The sequence below is a fragment of the Phalacrocorax aristotelis genome, chromosome 10 (assembly GCF_949628215.1).
Source record: "Phalacrocorax aristotelis chromosome 10, bGulAri2.1, whole genome shotgun sequence".
Classification (NCBI taxonomy): domain Eukaryota; kingdom Metazoa; phylum Chordata; class Aves; order Suliformes; family Phalacrocoracidae; genus Phalacrocorax; species Phalacrocorax aristotelis.
The window spans coordinates 23846537-23863691 of NC_134285.1; the positions used below are offsets into that span (position 1 = coordinate 23846537).

At 37.5% G+C, this 17155-nt stretch overlaps 1 protein-coding gene across 2 annotated transcripts in view; it reads left to right on the plus strand.

Moving 5' to 3' along the window:
- IFT140 (intraflagellar transport 140) overlaps positions 1 to 17155 on the plus strand; it is an 89078-nt gene that overhangs the window by 11523 nt on the left and 60400 nt on the right. For both annotated transcript variants that reach the window (XM_075105848.1, XM_075105850.1), the window contains exons 5-15: positions 117 to 259; positions 4338 to 4513; positions 5640 to 5731; positions 6923 to 7029; positions 7819 to 7967; positions 11418 to 11621; positions 11958 to 12030; positions 13517 to 13608; positions 14286 to 14413; positions 16062 to 16179; positions 16641 to 16768. In XM_075105848.1, the coding sequence (XP_074961949.1) occupies positions 117 to 259; positions 4338 to 4513; positions 5640 to 5731; positions 6923 to 7029; positions 7819 to 7967; positions 11418 to 11621; positions 11958 to 12030; positions 13517 to 13608; positions 14286 to 14413; positions 16062 to 16179; positions 16641 to 16768 (1410 nt within the window). The remainder of the gene's footprint in view (positions 1 to 116; positions 260 to 4337; positions 4514 to 5639; positions 5732 to 6922; positions 7030 to 7818; positions 7968 to 11417; positions 11622 to 11957; positions 12031 to 13516; positions 13609 to 14285; positions 14414 to 16061; positions 16180 to 16640; positions 16769 to 17155) is intronic.

The following is a 17155-nucleotide window of genomic DNA, read 5'->3' on the forward strand; positions in this document are numbered from 1 at the left end:
GTATGAAATATCTTTACTCTCTCTTTACAATATGTTTTATTAGCTACTCATGCATTTTATGAGATGGAAAGACTCTCTTATGTAAGGAATTGGAAATGAAGTATCTCTGCCTGCAGGGACTTTGTTCAGCTGGCAAAAGCAGCTGTGGGTGGTGATGAGAAGGCGTTGGATATGTTTAACTGGAGGAAAGCTGGAACGGGAACACCTCTGAAAATTGGACTCCAGGAAGGACTGTCCTTCTTTATCACTTTGACAGATGGTAAGAGCAAAACCAGTTTTCCACTCTGCCGGAAATTTGTCTCCTTAATGCTTCAAAATAGCTCAGTGCATGATAGTCCTGTTTCCATCTATTCAATGTCTAGAGTATATCCATATATCCATCACATTCAAATATCCAAAGGGATAGAGTATTCATAGGTGTTGAAGAATGTTTGGTAAGAAGAAATTAATAAAATTATTAAAATCTTTGCATCTTCAGGGTGAGTCACCTCTAAAAGGACACCATAGCTATTGGATTAGTCAGGTTCCTGGAGAAGTTAGTGTAAGGACAGTGATCTCTTACACCTAAATGTAAATAAAATTAGAATTTGTTGCCATTTTGTGCTAAGCTTCAAAATAATGCATGTATTTTTTGGTTTTTTTTTTTTTTCTAGAAATAGGCAAAAGAAAGTTGTTTGTTTTTTTTCTAGAACATACTCTTTAATATAAATTTTTAATTTATTTTTTCTCTCATGCTTTGAAATGAGGCTTCAGTCTAAGGAAGCAAAAAGGTCTGAATACCTGTTTAGTTAGTTTTCTTCCGAATGTTGTTTCTTCCTTGCCATTTATCTTTTCCTCTCCCTTTTACTCTTATGGGTACTATTTTGTTCCCAGCTCATTGTCTTCCTACCTCATGATGCCTTTTTTCTCTCTAACCTGTTAACTCTTTGGACAGGAGCCAGAATGTGTGTGACAAGTATTGTCATGAGTGTGTTTCTGGTAGGTGATTCAAGTAGGTAATCCTCTCAATTCAAGCATTAACTACTCTGAAAAACATTTAAGTTATGCTAGTTCTGCAGCTCAATTACGGTTTGATTCAGTGTTTACATTGTCAAGTATGAGACCCATCATTTGCACCAGTATAGCTTCCATACGATTACTGGAGTGGCATTGTCCAGCTGTGTGTATGTTTTGCAGCACAGTGGGCTGTACCTTCAGTTGATTTGTGAGTTACAAGCCTCTTTACTAGATGTGAACCATTCAGATGAAAAAGGGGTACAGGCACTTCTTAAATGGACAAAGAGTCTTTGAGTAGCTGTGCTCTCAAAGCAGCTGTCATGGTGGTATACAGCTCCATCTAGGGACAGACTGTACCCTGCCGGTGGCTGTCCTTCACATCTTGTTTCTTGGGCCTCCTGTTCAAGGTTTCCAAATTTCAGTCAAATGACACTGTTTCTTTTGAGCAGTCTTATTGTCTAGGTTGATTTGGGCATGTGTATTTTGGACCCAGTTCTTAATCTAGTTAGTGATCTGTCATAACTTCATAATCAGTTAATGTTTTCATAGGGTTTAAATGCAACCAGTAAACTTCCTCTAAAGTATGGATTCTCAGCCCATTCATTTGTTTAATAAAAATGAATTAAAAGAAACCCAACACCATTCTTACTGCATGCTTTTAAATATATCAGAAGAGATTTGACTAAAGACAGTAGAGCATCTTTTAAGGCAAAACTAAATAAACAGTTAAGCTTTTCTAAAAAGCCCTAAACAAAATGAAAAAACCTCTCAAGTTTTAAGTATTTATTAGTCTAGATATTTTTAAATGTTTCCAAAACACTTGATCATTGCTGTAACTTGGGTAATATGTTGCAATTTGGGTAATATGTGACGTGAGATGCTTTTCTGAGGAGAGCATACATGAACTGATAACAATTTTCGGAGGTTGTTTTGCAACACTTTCCATGACCACAAGGAATCATCTTCATTACTGAGCATTTGAGATGACTGGCACAGGTATTGGGACATAACCTGAATAGTGGAAGTCATCCTGAGTTACTGAATGTGCCATTGTTTGTCTTCACTACAGATGTTTTAGGTCATGAGTAATAATCCTCCACTGGCCCCCTTTGGATTTCCTAAACAGCATACACTTTCTGCTGCTTTTTGTCTTCCGAATCTTGGAATTATGTGCTCTACTTAACTAGCTCAGATTTGTTAACTTTTGAGCTTAGTCTCTTGTGTGATACAATGTGAAAACTTTCTTAAAGTTACTCAGAAAACTATAACCCTCTACCATACCGCCTAAGTAGCTTCAAAATAGTGGGTAACGTTGTCTGTGCGATACCTGATACTTTGATGGTAATATCCAAGTATAGAAGGTTAATTTAACGTAAGAAAAAATTTCAGACAGCAAATAAAATCAAGGGACTGTCCATTTCTTGTAAAAGATCCAACAAAACTGAGATTGAGTAGGTGATTGATTACTGCAATAAACAGATATCTGTGTGACAGAAAATGATGCATTGGAGAACTATCCCGTCAATCCCTGGTGTCAGTACAGACTGGGTTATGAAGGGATTGAGAGCAGCCCTGTGGAGAAGGAATTGAGGGTACTGGTGGGTGAAAAATTTGACACGAGCTGGCAATGTGCGCTTGCAGCCCGGGCAGCCAACCATATCCTGGGCTGCATCACCAGCAGCGTGGCCAGCAGGTTGAGGGAGGGGATTCTGCCCCTCTATTCTGCTCTGGTGAGACCCAACCTGGGGTGCTGCATCCAGCTCTGGGGTCCTCAGCACAGGACAGACATAGACCTGTTGGAGGGGGTCCAGAGGAGGCCACAAAAATGATTAGGGGGATGGAAGAACCTCTCCTATGAGGACAGGCTGAGGGAGTTGGGGTTGTTCAGCCTGGAGAACAGGAGGCTCTGGGGCTTTTCAATACTTAAAGGAGGCTTATAAGATAGATGGGGACAAACTTCGTAGCAAGACCTGTTGTGATAGGACAAGGGGTGATGGTTTTAAGATAAAGGAGAGTAGATCTAGGTTACATACAAGGAGGAAATTTTTTACCATGAGTGTGGTGAGATACTGGAACAAGTTGCTCAGAGAAGTTGTGGGTGCCCCATCCCTGGAAGTGTTCATTGTCAGGTTGGAAGGGGCTCTGAGCAACCTGATCTAGTTGAAGATGTGCATGGCAGGGAGGGCTGGAAGTAGATGATCTTTAAAGGTCCCTTCCAACCTAAAGCATTCTTTGATTTAACCAGAGAGATGAATGAAATTATCTCTTCAGTGTTTTATGTCAGGGGAAAATGAAGCAGTGTGGGAGGAGGTGGGAGAGTTTGAATTTTCTTTATATAGTTGGAATATAGAGGATGATAATTTCCAAAACTCTTGCAAATATCTTAAAACATCCTTTTAAATTAGATACATCATATTGCCTCTTGGATACATTTTAGTGTGGATCCTCAAGGTCCATTCTTATACATTTGTGTTTTCTACTTCAGCTTTTTTGGGAAAATATTATTTAATTTCATATTTATTAATTTCAAATAAAATATTAATTCAAAAATTTAATTTTTTTAAAAATTTGCACTGGTTTGAAATGCCACATTTATATGATACCATGATTTTGTAAGGAATTATGAATTTGTGTGGCATGAGATCTGTCAGATTTCAATGACTTCATTCGTTTGGGTTATTTCTGTAATACAGTTTGCAAACGGCTTTGCTAATTCTAGGATTTTTCACTGGGTAGACCTGTGCATGTTTTATACAGTATTACAATTTAACCAAATGATAATGGCTTTTAAAATGTTGATATGTGCTGTAACTGCCAGGTCACAGACAATTTTGTCAGTGGTCTTAGAAAGACACTATCCCATTTGCTCGTGAAATGAATGCAGAAAACCTGTATTTAGTGTGCGTGGTGGAGTGTTTCTAAGCAATGAAGAACTTCATATCCAGTTTTCCATAATCTAGACGCTGCTGTAAATCGTACCAATTCTTAGCTGCTGTTCTTCTTTCACAAATTATTATTAATACTGAGCATTTCAGAAGCCATCATTCATGCACACATGTGCAGAAAGTTTAATTTTATTTTAAAATTGTTTAAATTATGGTATTTAAATGATTCCCTTCTGGATTTTGTATGTGGGGAAAAAGTGAATAAGTTTTGTTTTGTTGTTCTGGTCAACTGTCATAGTCTTTATCCTGAGACAAACTAGAAGGCAAAAGAACTGTGATTTTTTTTTTACCTTCTCAGCACTTGAGGAATATTTTATTAAGGTAGAAAGCAGTGACTTTGGTTTTTGTACCTAAAAACCATTATCTAAACCTGTACCTTTTTTATGTGTACTACAGGCTCTGTGCATTACGTGAGTGAGAAAGGAAAGACAAGGCATGTATTGTCCACAGACAGTCTGGTCCAAAAGCTTCTGTTCTTGGAGGAAAGAGATATTTTAGTTGTAATAACAGAGAACCTGCAGATGTCCTTGCATGCAATTCCTCTTGAGGGAGAGGCAGAAGAGCTTGTGAAGGTAAGAGTCAGATTACAGGGTAAAGTTGCAATGTTTAATCTTGATAACAATTCTTTGGGGTTTTCTGATTATCACTTTTTTGCTTACAAATGAATCAGCTCTCACTTTTGTTTCTTGGATAACACCTTGATGAGCAAACAAATGCTCATTTAGAAATGGAAGAGCGATGTGTTATTGAATTTAGAAAGATGGTTTTCATATTGCCTTCCTTTTTTCTTAGTTTCTTTCATTTTTACCCCATGTTAATCCTTTTATACTTCAGTTACCTTGTCTTAGTGAATTAAAGAATTGAAAATTCCAGTATAATCAAATATTTGTTAAAAAGTCTTTTGGATAAATAGTTGATAATCTGCATCCTCGGTTTTATTGTCATTGGTTGCTCAAAGCTGTCTTGTCTTTCAGATTAATAGGAGCAGTACCTCCTCTTGGTGATATTGTCTTTGCAAGTCTGATTGATGGCTTGATTCTCACATTGTGAAAGTGTTCTTCACAGCTGCATAGGCTTTAAAAAATAACAACCCACAAGTCACAGAATCACAAACAGTAATGTAGTGACCCCAAATTTTTTGTATAGGGGCAAAAACCAGACTAATTTACAATCACCTTGGCTCCAGTAAAACACTGTACTGTTGGAGAATACTGCTTGGGGGGATAGAACCCAAACCTTCACGTTCCTAAGGTGTTTTTTTCCTTTCAGATTGAAAAAGATGGGCACTTGTGTATTACAGGAGTGTCTACTTCTTATTAATTGTTTGGTATTTCACATTTTAAAGCAATCGTTATCAAGTTCTAAGAGAAGATCTACTATAAGAGAAAAAAATGCTTCTTAATTAACTTATCCTACTTAATTAACCCATTACAAGGTTTCTCTTATTAAATTTATACATCATATACTTGATACGTTTAGCAGTGATCACTATCTGAGAGAAATCACAGAATCACAGGTTGGAAGGGACCTCAGGGATCATCTAGTCCAACCTTTCTAGAAACTATTGGTCTATTTGAACTGACAGGTCTAGTTATTCTTACATTTTAACATTTTAGCCAAACTAGGCAATTCAGATGCTTGCTGTCTTTCAGTGTCTTCCTCCTACCTTCGGTAAATTTATTTACTTATGGTTTACAGGTGAAGCTGAGTGGGAAGACAGGTCATTCTGCAGACATAATTTTAATAGACCATAGCCTTGTTGTTACAGCACTAGGGGAGACAGTAATCAGGTAAGAATCTGATTTTAAAGCTGTTCTGGCTGTCCATGAGAAGTGCCAACTTAAAGATTTACGGTCTGCAACACACTAAATATTTTACCAAACTGTTGTTTTTTGTTTTGCTTTGGTTTTACCAATAATGAAAAAAATCCCAGTATTTTCTAATTTTGTTTCCCAAAATAGAGAAATGAAATTAAAAACCTGCTTCCTTGAGAACAGAAACTAATCTATATATCTTTCTTTTTCTCTAGTTATTTTATTTTGTCAGGCAGTACTACCCAAATCCTTTCCTTTCTTATCTGCTGTTATAGATTTCTTCTGAAAATATATCCATTTGGGGTTTTTTGCATGAAGGAGATACCCATTTTCTTGTTCTTTCCATTGTTGTTTGATTCTTGGGGTAGTTATAGCATCAGCAACAGGAAAAAAAGTGCTTGCTTTTCAGGATGTTTCTCTGTTACTGTAATATAAGACAAGTGTTTCGGTTACTTCTATCCCTAATTCTTTAAACTAAGTATGTTACTTTGCCATGCTGCTATGTTACCATGTTCTGTAGTTTTTATCTTTTTGCATCTTGTTTTTTAAAAAAGTATTACATCTTCTTTTTCCTGTCTTTACTATGAACTTGCTCTACCTATTTCTTCTAACTTTTTTTTGGGGGGTGGGGGTGTTCTGTTAACATCAGTAGTTCACTTTCTTGAGCCTTTATATGCTACTATGAGACAAAATAATCTGTTAGTTTTGTGAAAATGTGCTAAAGACCGAGTATCAAGAAGGAATACTTTTGACAATGTTTAGGTCTAGAAAATAAATCTGGAATCCAAAGGACTAATGCTCAACCAAGGAATAATCTTAAAATAGAGGAGGAAGCATAAGTAGGGAGGAGGAAAATTGGAACTAGACTTTACTTGTTTTCTTTTTCTTTCTCTCTTTTATTCTTAAAGCTGGGTTTGATTCTGACTCCTTTCTTCATAGGAGAATATCATAAAACATGCTACAGATGAAAAAGTCAAAGCAAAAGGAAGGAGATTGTTAAGAAATTCACATTCCAGAGGCAGCTGCTGGCAATTTAATTTTAAAAATTGAATAATCTGGGCATTATGGAAATAGCAAATTAATGCCATGTACAGCATCCTATTGACTGTGTTTAGCAAGACACCTGGAGGAAAAGCATTGTTAACACTCTTGTTTTGTGTACCTTAGGTTCTGGGATTTGGACCGAGACGACAACTATGTGCTCTCCCCAGATGTGCAATTTGGCTTTGAGGGAGGAGAATGTATTAACTGTGTTTCTTATTGCTGTGCTAAAGGTGAGAAATAACATGGCAGCTGTGATCTCTGGATCCTAAATCTTGTCAAACCTCAGCCTTCAGTGCCCTGTAGTCATTTCAGTATGTTTGTCTTGTTACTGAGGGTTTCAGTAACAGCATGTGTTAGTTCAGATCAGGAGTGTACTTTTGAAGGTACAATGAGATCATTTGATAATCACCACACTGTCTCAGTGTGGAGTTGTCTCCTGGCACACAAGCTGGACTCCCTTTGAAGACACTGAACTGGTGCAAGTACAGCTGGAGTACACCTCATTCACTCCAACATTTTATGGGCATTCAGTCTACAAGCCCACGCTAGAACTAATGCAAAGTAGGACTCGCCAAACATGTGGAATGGACATCAGGTCCTTAAAAGTGATGTTTCCTGCAGAGCTACTCCTGTGCATCACCTTGTTTGCCAGTATAGGCATAGCTAGTGTCTGCTAGAATGGTTTTCAATGGTGACTTGCTCATGGTGACTACAACACCAGCTATTCAAAAATAAATGGTTAAAATAAAATTGTCACTTGATCATTTAAAAGATAACTTCATATGGTAGCTTGGAAAATGGGCCTTGCGAGATGAAACTTCTCCCATTGTTTCTTCAGAAAGTTTCTCCTGTTCAGGACTAGGATGTTGGTTTGCAGGATGGCAAAGAAATGGATGCCGCTAGAAGGCGGCTTCTGAGTACCTTAGAACCAAAGCTAGGCTGCCTGCTACTGTGTATAACGTGGGTTTGTTTTTCTGAAGTTTAAGATATGAAATGCCTAAAAAGTTTTTGAATGGCAGGTCTCTTAGCAGCTGGTACTAACAAAGGGAGAATAGCTATGTGGAGGAAAGCAGCAGGATCTGATCAGAGCATACGGGCTTTGGAGGGCAAGGAGAAGTGGAAGCCCCAAGCACCTACAGAGCTTGAAGGAAATGTCACTCAGATAAAGGTAAGACAGGAAAGAGTCTTCTTGCATATTAGTAGCACTTCACAAACATTAGACAAATAGATCATTTTTTGTGAAACACATGAATATTACTGCTATCATATAGATAAGTGCACCAGTAGAGGCTGGTCCTCCTTCAGAAGGAGGAGGAAAAGCCATCAGGATCAAGTAACTTAAAATTGAAATGGACAAAAATACTACCTGTTTGTAGCTATTCTGTTATAGGCAGGGTTGAAATGCTCAGCAAGATAACACACTGAAATGCAAATACATCTCTCTGTCTGGGAGAATTAACAGTCATTGCATCCTTAAATCCAAACATCTCTCTGTTATATGTCTCACTGAGAAACTCTTTAGATTCAGCACCCTGAAATTATTTCCTGGAAAGGATAGATTGTCAGAAATGACAAATTTACATAAATTTATTAAAATTGCAAGCGAGAAAATCTGACTAAATGCCTTATTTTATTTGCAGGTATTTTTCTTCTTTTTAGTCACTTTCTCAGTGTAAAGTTTACTTTTAGTATTACAGAAATAAAGATGTATTTACAACCAAATATTCTTTGGTGAGAATGGGTGCCATCTAGAAGGAAATGCTATATTTTTACACAAAAAATGTTTTCAACTGCTTTTTTGTCAGAAAATGTTTCCTTTTTGCTAGATAATATTATGTATGCCAGTGTCAGACTGATGTGGATGATAAGTTTTCTCTTAAATTTGCAAAACCAATGCTTTAAAACATATCTACTGCTATTGACAATATTTTTAATGCTGAAGGTTATGACAATACATAGCATTATAATATTTATTTTTTAACCAATTGTCTGTTAAGTGTCAGGGTGCAGCGTTTTTGTTTTGAAATATTTTCAGTTGTCACCGTAAGCTCAAACACTCATTCTATACTTACTAGCATTTTGATATATGCAAAAGAGAATGCTGGTCATTAGAGTTGTAAATTTAAATGTAAAAATTTTACATTAACAAGCAGTTAGCTTTTTTGACCACCACCATTCTGCTAAAAGGCAAAGCTTGTGCTTTTAGGTTCTCCAACATTTTTTGTATTGTTTGTTTGTTATACCCCATTATTAAGTTTTTTCCCAGGTATTTCAGAGTTTCTGTTATAACTTAGATTATTCTGTTGCTGTGCTTAATATGTGAGAACACCACCCCTTACTTTTCAGAAGGAATGAATATCAAACAAATATATCTGGTGCTTTTCTAGAGAAGGTAATTTTATATTTTCTTTTATTCTGTTTTCATATAAGAATGGAAAGTATATAAAAAGCAATGGCATGTGCTTGCTCTGGGTTGGCACATAGCGACGGTCTGTATTAGAGTCCTACTTACAAAATTAAAACGTAAGTACTAGTAAAGTGGAGAACCCAAATCTTTTGTTAAGATGCTTCAGTAACAAAAGGTCCAGGATATAGGAAATAGTGTGTGCCATTAGTGTATCATACATCTGCCAGTAAGTTGAGGGAAGGGAAGAGATAGAGGTGTTTATGTCAGCTTGACCATTCAAGCGTTTTCCAGATAACAGGATATGGAGTGCTGCCCAAAAATAGCACCTTGTTCCCAATGTTTGTTAACATAAACAAAAGCATTGCCAAACAATTGTCAACAATCACTGCATTCATATCTCATGTTATAAAGCTGTCTTTAATTATGGAAACTCTAGATTATTTTTTATTCTAATCCCTGCATTCAAAAAAATATTTTATAAAATATTTTAAAGATTCTTACATATGGAATCTTTCGGTCATTCCTATAAAAGCCTTTTCCTATATTACCGTGAAAACCTCAGAATAGAAAGCCTTATACCATGGTGAGGTCAAAGGGCAGCAGTAACTTCATTTGATTCCTTGCCAACCTCATCTTTTTCCAACCTGATATGGTGGCTTCAAAAGATAGGTAGCTGCAAAATGCAGTCTGGCTCGTCTGTTGTGCAGCAACATATGCACCTGATCTGAACTAAATCTAGTGTAAAATAGCTTTATTTCTTAAATAATGCTCTTGAATAAAATGAAAATATTTCCAAACACAACTATTTAAATCAGCGTTGTTGGAAAGGTATAGCCACAGAAATATCAGTATGTCATTAAATTAATATGAAATCTCAAATATCTTTGAGGGAAACAAGGGTCTCTGAGAGACCTTAGAGACTTGGCATATGCCTAGAGTTTATAGAGCTTATCAGTTGTGCAAGGACAGGGAAGTTGTTGGACTTCAAAGGGGTTTTCTGCAGCTCCAGGGAACCTTATAATTTTTCTAGCCCATGAAAGTCTGTCTGTATGAATGGTTTCTGGTAGATTAAAAAAAACCAAACCCCTAACCAAACAAAAAACCCCGAACAAACTACGTAGAAAACCAACCCAAAACCCCTCTTGCCTGCTCCCTGGCCGAGCCCTGAAGGAGCTCCTATGCTGAAGCTGTGCAGTGAACTATGGACTGTGCTTGCCAAGGAGCAGGAGTAGCACCCCTGCACACCTACACATAGTTATAGCTTCCAGACTGGAGTTTGGATCGCTTGTGGCTAATGTGGTATGTTCAGCCTGGAGAAGAGAAGGCTCCAGGGGGACAACCTTGCAGCCTTTCAGTGCTTAAAGGGGGCTTATAAGAAGGATGGAGACAGACTTTGTAGCAGGGTGTTTTGTGATAGGACAAGGGGTGATGGTTTTAAGCTAAAAGAGGGTAGATCTAGGTTAGATACAAGAAAGAAATTTTTTACACCAAGTGTGGTGAAACACTGGCCCAGATTGCCCAGAGAGGTGGTAGATGCCCCATCCCTGGAAGTATTCAATGTCAGTTTGGAAGGGGCTCTGAGCAACCTGATCTAGTTGAAGACGTCCCTGCTTATTGCAGGGCATTGGACTAGATGACCTTTAAAGGTCCCTTTCCACTTGAACTATTCTATAAGGGGAGAAGTGTACTTTTGGACCCCTTTATTTATCCATCTGATTTAGTACTCTTTGCTAGGGCATTTGAACCATGTTGACTGAAAGAGCTGTCAAAACTGCAGAAAAGAATATGGTAATCAAAGAAGAAACTGCATGCAACTTGCTTTTACAGATCACAGCATTATAAATCCATTTAAATATGCGATGCTCTCTTGCAGTAGTAAATGTAAGGTGGTGCAATAATATCTTAGGAAAGAAAAGTGGCTTTAATTTAAAAAACACTTTAATTTAAAAAACTTCTCCGTTAGGCGAAGGGAGCTTGAGTAGCTGGGTAACAAGCACAGTAGTGTCTATCTGTAATAATTCCTAATCATTGACTGTAGTTGTATTTAGATAGTAGGACTATGGATATGTATAAAAATGTTTATTCTGTCCTACCCCTGTCATCTGTCTTGGGACATGGCTGTGGCTGTTCAAGATCTTAGATGAAATTGTGATTTTTTTTTTATTTTTATTTTTATTTTTCCCTTCCCCCCCCCCCTCCTACTGTGTGCAGTGGGGCTCCCGAAAAAACCTGTTGGCAGTGAACAACATCAGTTCTGTGGTGATCCTTAGTGAGCAGGCCATGTTGTCTCATTTTCATCAGCAAGTGGCCGTTGTACAGGTGACTCCCAACCTGTTTAATGTGACCTTCTTCAGCACAGGAACAACACACAGTCTTCACGTTGATACGAACATTAATGGAGTCTTCGCTACTAAGGTTAATTGGGACTTATCATTCATTTGCTTGATTGTTTGCCTCGTTAGGTGTATGCAACCCTTTGATATTCAATTTATTGTGTAATGGAAGTATTGTTACAATGGTAGCAATGATACTGTGGTGGAGCTGATTTTCAGGTAGCACAGTGACTCAGTAATTCTCTGGGTGCTGACCAGAGAACTTTTGGGTTACCAAAAGCCGCCTAACTCAATATACAGAGGAACTAGTGAGTGGTGGCTGTTGTGTGGAAGATCTTGCTGTGTTATTGCATGAATTCCTGTACAATTCCAAGAGAAACTAAATTTATATATTCTTTTTCTTTTTTGATTGGTTTAGGATGCTGTAGTATTCTGGAACGGGAAGCAAGTTACTGTCTTCGAGTGCTTAGGAGATACTTTCAGAAGTGCAGGTAGAACTTAGAACACTGATCAGATTTGCAATGGTTCTCTTCCTCCAAAGTTATATGTTCTCTTCGTTCATGGTAGCTGATGGACTGTAATCATAAGTGCAAAGTGAAAAATATTATTAATACTAATTAGACTTCATATTCCCATTTTGCAGAATAGAAAGATTAGGGTATAAAAATCCTCAACAAAACCAGAACTCAAATGCTGACTCCTACATCTGTGCTTTATTCACTAAATACACTGGGACATAATGTGTGGACTAACCTCAGAATATGTTGGTATTCCTGTATAGGAGTAGCAGTGGAGCAACAGAGGTAAAACCAAAGGTGGTGCGTATCTGTAGGCATAAAATTAAAATATATATCCTCTTAACCTCTTTTCAGCTACAACCCAGTCCTGGAAGCGTACCTGAAGACTAAATGTGCTTCATTCATAGAGTTCCTAAGGCATCCAAGCCTTGACAAAACAAAGCACCTTGTTGCCGTTTCCCACAGTTTAGATGTATACCTGACTGTCATACCTAGACTTGAAAGGTATCCTCAGAGCTAGCATATCATATAGGGGCTTGCACAAAACAAGATATGAGGATAAGGCTGCCTTTTTTTGTCTTTTAAGTAAATCATTCCAACAGTTGATCAAGAACAGAATTTTTTTCCTACTTTTGTAGCCATAGCTCTTGTTGCCTTCTACAGATAGGTCATGATGATGGCTATTGAAAGCTGTTCTATTTTGCTTGGGAGAAAGTGTAATCAAGGTTACATAGCACTTGCATAGGAATGGGGAAGGAGTGGGTTTTAGTCCCAGCTATCAGGAAAATCTGTTTCATAAGTTGCTGTATATACAGCCAAGTCAAGTAAATTAGTTTTTTCTATGATTAATACTCCCTAAATATTTCTGCCTTGAGAAACAGGTTATGCATAATTCTACCAATTCCATCCAAAATCTTGAGCGTTTAGGCTTTGTCTTTTAAGAACCATCAAGTGTTTTCTGAGAAGTGGCTTATCTTGTCTATATTTACTAATTTATTTAATAACTTTCCCATGCTGAATCAATGCATTATTACCACCAAGGTCCCAACAGTCTACAACACTCATGAAATTATTTAAAAGCCACTCTTCTTTTCTGACAGAGATTCTTTTATCACTCTTCAGTTGCAGTTCAATAAAGGAAGGAGTGAATTTTCGTAACAGAACCTCACATTCCACTAGTCTTTCTCTTTCTTTCACTCCCATATCAACTCTATATCCTTCCTCTCCAACTTGTTTTCATGTGCAGAGTGTACAAAAAGCCTGTTTACAGTAGGAGTCCAAGCTTTTGGTTGTAGTGGCAGAACAGAAGAAGGCTGCAACACCAGGGAGTTTGGGAATCAGCAGAGACTGATGGATTGAAAAATGGATTTGGTGCAAGATAGTCGAAACTGAATGCTTTAAATGATTTTTTTTTTTTAAATCTGCTTATTGTAATGACGGCTTTATTGTGATTTTCCAGGCTCTTTCCTTTGTGACTCTCCAGTTCTGTCTGTGCATGGCGAAAATCTGTACACGGTTGAGCCATATCGGGTCCAGGTCCGTACTTTGCAGGTAAGGGCTGATGAAACCATGAAGCAACAAATATGCCTTATTGTTTTCAAAGATTTGTGTTACAGCTTAAAAGTTAAGTGGATGTTCTGTAGATCTATTAACTCTACCTTCATCATAAAAAAAAAATTTGAGTAATTCAGCAGAAAGATCTTTGACATTGTGTTCTTTAAAAAGTCTGTCACTTTAAACACTACTGCACTGTAACGAATAAGTATTGATAAAAGAAAACAGACTTCTATAAGGAGCAGGCTTTAGGAGGATCAAAATTACATACAGGTTGAATATGTATATTACTGACAGGAAAATGGACATAGTGAATATTCTTATATTAAGTAATGAAAAACAACCTCTGCACATTCTGTGTGTTCCTGCAAAATCTTTTGCATCTCTTAGTATCTCTTTTGTATCTCTCTTAGTTGGAAAAAGTTGTGTTATTGAAGAGAAAATTGCTGCAGAAGGATACCTCTAAATTTTGACATTTTTGGAGGCTATACATCCAGTTTTCAACCTGAAACACAGATTGCATTTGTAGAGACTGTATGTGTGTGCAGTTTCTCTCATTTTGCTGGTGGTGATTTGTCTAACAGAAGTTCAGCAGTTAGTTACTGGGTGACAAAGTCAGTCCCTTCTAGTTAGATTCTGAACACACAAACCTAGTGTTACACGTTTCTTCTCAGGGCACAGTTAAGCAGCTGCTGGTGTTCTCTGAAGCAGAGGGGAATCCATGCCTCTTGGACGTCTGTGGAAATTTCCTGGCTGTGGGAACTGATTTGGCTTACTTTAAAATCTTTGATCTCTCTCGCAGGTATTAATAAGCCTTTTAAAAACATCTGTTTATAATTGAGCATATATTTTGTGGGGAGGGGGAGATCTTTAGCTGGTTTTGATATGATGAAAAGTGATAGCCGCTTTGAATCTTGAGACAATACATGCAACCCGTGTGAACTGATGGGAAGGGAAGAGCCACAGAATTATTAGATAAATCATGGGATGAGTAACAGTAACTATTAAAAAAGAATATTATGAGGGATATTTGTGTGTATTTGGAAGTGGGTGGAGAATTTATGGAGGATCAAGATAAGGCTGTTATATGTTTCTGCTGATAACTTGACCAAGACCTTAATATCAGAAGAGTTTAAATAAAGCCAAAAAATACTAGGTCTCATGTCTCTTCATAAATCAACAAACTTGATTCAATGAATCCATGGAGGAAGTGAACCTAGAACCTAGAATTGTGGACACACTGTTCTTCCTCCTGTTTAGGTTAAGAGAAAAGTTTACTTGACTTTGTTCAAACTTTACTGTGTGTTCCCATGCTGACAAACAGCTGTGGCATGAAAAAGATATGTGCCTGATGTGACTTTTGGTTAGAAAATTTATCTGCTAATGATAAATGTAATTTTGAAAACCTGAAAAACCTCAAGAGTGAAATGGATTTGGTTCTTCCTTACATACTGTCACCAGACGAATGCTGAAGTCTAGCTAGTTACCCACTTGGAAACTCATTACCTGTGTTGAGGTGGCACAAATTCCCCTTGGAACACAATTTGAAGGTTACTGGGTTTGGGCAGGTTGTGTTAGCTAGCACAAATATTGGCTTATGATGTTTGATGGTGGAAAAAAGTAGCTTAACCCCTGCATGCTATGTTAAATTTTCATGGCTAGTAATGAAAATACCCCTTCTCAAATGATGACAGTATAGTGCTTTTTAATTTCAAAGCAAGCATAGTTGGCTTAGAATAGATGTGAGGTCTAAACACGTAACCCAAGACTGTTGTTTTTATAGAATCAGAGAGTTTTTTCATGGGATCATATTATGGGTCTAAATTACTGTCACTTCTTTCTGTCCATGAGATTTGTCCTCTTTGTTGCTTAATGATCACTGGGTTTGTATCTATACTGGCAGTAAGATTCTTCTGAAATAATAAAAAAAGCCCGGGGGGTGTGTGTGGGGGAGGGTGGGTGTTAAGTATGTGAATGATACAGTCTTTTGGAACTTATGTACAGAGGGAAAGTGACCAGTAAGATGATATAAATACCACCTCTCCAATGACATTTATTTACTTCTGCTCCACAGTGTGTTTTCCATACACAGAACTTTTATGTGATGGGCTATATTCAACCTTTGTGGTACTGTTCAACTTATGTAGGAAAAACAGACCTCTAAATTCAATGTTCTAGTAGGATGGTCTTGCTGTATAGCCCTGTTTTGGGAGTCCTGTAGGAGCATCGAAGTTTATTCTTGCTGATTCATTGAGGAAAGAATGTCTCATTAACTTCTTCCTGAAAGAAAGGCAGGTCGCAGCAATTCTCTGGAGAGGAAGCTGGAATCTGGGGCAGTGGTGTCATAAGGTAGAAATAGTTTATTTTACCCGTAATTTGAAAAGTGTTTTGGCTGATGCCTACTGCCAGTTGCTTGCCACCATGTGATTTAAGTTTATTCCTTTCCACAGAGAGGCAAAAGTGCACTGCAATAGCAAGAATTTCTCTGAGCTGTTTCCTGGCCTTGGAGGCATTGCATCTGTCAAGTGCAATGCTAATGGCAATAAAGTCAGCATCCTTATTAGCAAGGTGAGGCAAAGGTCTTTGCTCTACGCCCTAGTACCTGACTATGAGTTAGTAGACTGGTGCAGTCAAGATTACTGAAGACGCAAGACTCACTTCTCAGAAATAAACCTATGTGTTCTGTGCAGTGTATTGGGTCTTGAAATGTAGTGTCCAAGCACGTAACTAAATGCTAAAATTAAGGCATGTTAAGGTTTTGTACAAGTGGTGAGAAGAACAAGGCAGAAAAGGAGAAATATTTCAGTTAAAAAAGCTACTTTGTAGCATTTCAAAGAAATCAAAGGCTAACTTGCTAGAATAGAAAAACAGCAAGAAATTTTCTGACATTTCCTCCAAAGAATGTTCTTGTGTGATTACCAGTAAACAAAACTGAGAGCTTGAATCAGAAGACATAAACATCCCATCTGAACGTCACTTTTTTTTTTTCTTTCTGATTGCATGCTTCAGCAGCTTTTGTTTTGCTTTAGGTGGATGGAAACATTGATTCCAAGATCTGTTTCTATGATGTTGAAATGGACAAAGCTACACTCCTTGATTTCAAGGCTGAACAGGGAAATGGTAGAGAGAAGCTTTCTTCTGGACAAGGCATTGACAAGTAGGAAGCTTTTATTTTGAGAAGTATTACTTGTGGATTTAAGGTGGGAATCTGCCCTATGAAGACAAGCAACATCTTGATACTGGCATTCCTGTGTGTTTGTGTAGGAGGTTGTACAAATTTAATTATTTTATTTCTAAAGAATTAATTAATGTCATTCAGCCTGCATCCCTTTCTCTTCCAATACATGAACTAGGGAGTGTAAAACAAAGGTATCAGCAAGCTCAAAATAAGCAGGAGGAGGTTGTTCTTCAGACAAGATGCAGCTGAGCTAAGAAACTCATTGCCAAAGGAAGTTATAGATGATGAAGCAAGGGTTCATGGAGGAATTGGACAAATAAATGGAAGAGAAATGCAGTGAGAGTTATTAGATAAGTGGGAGCCATA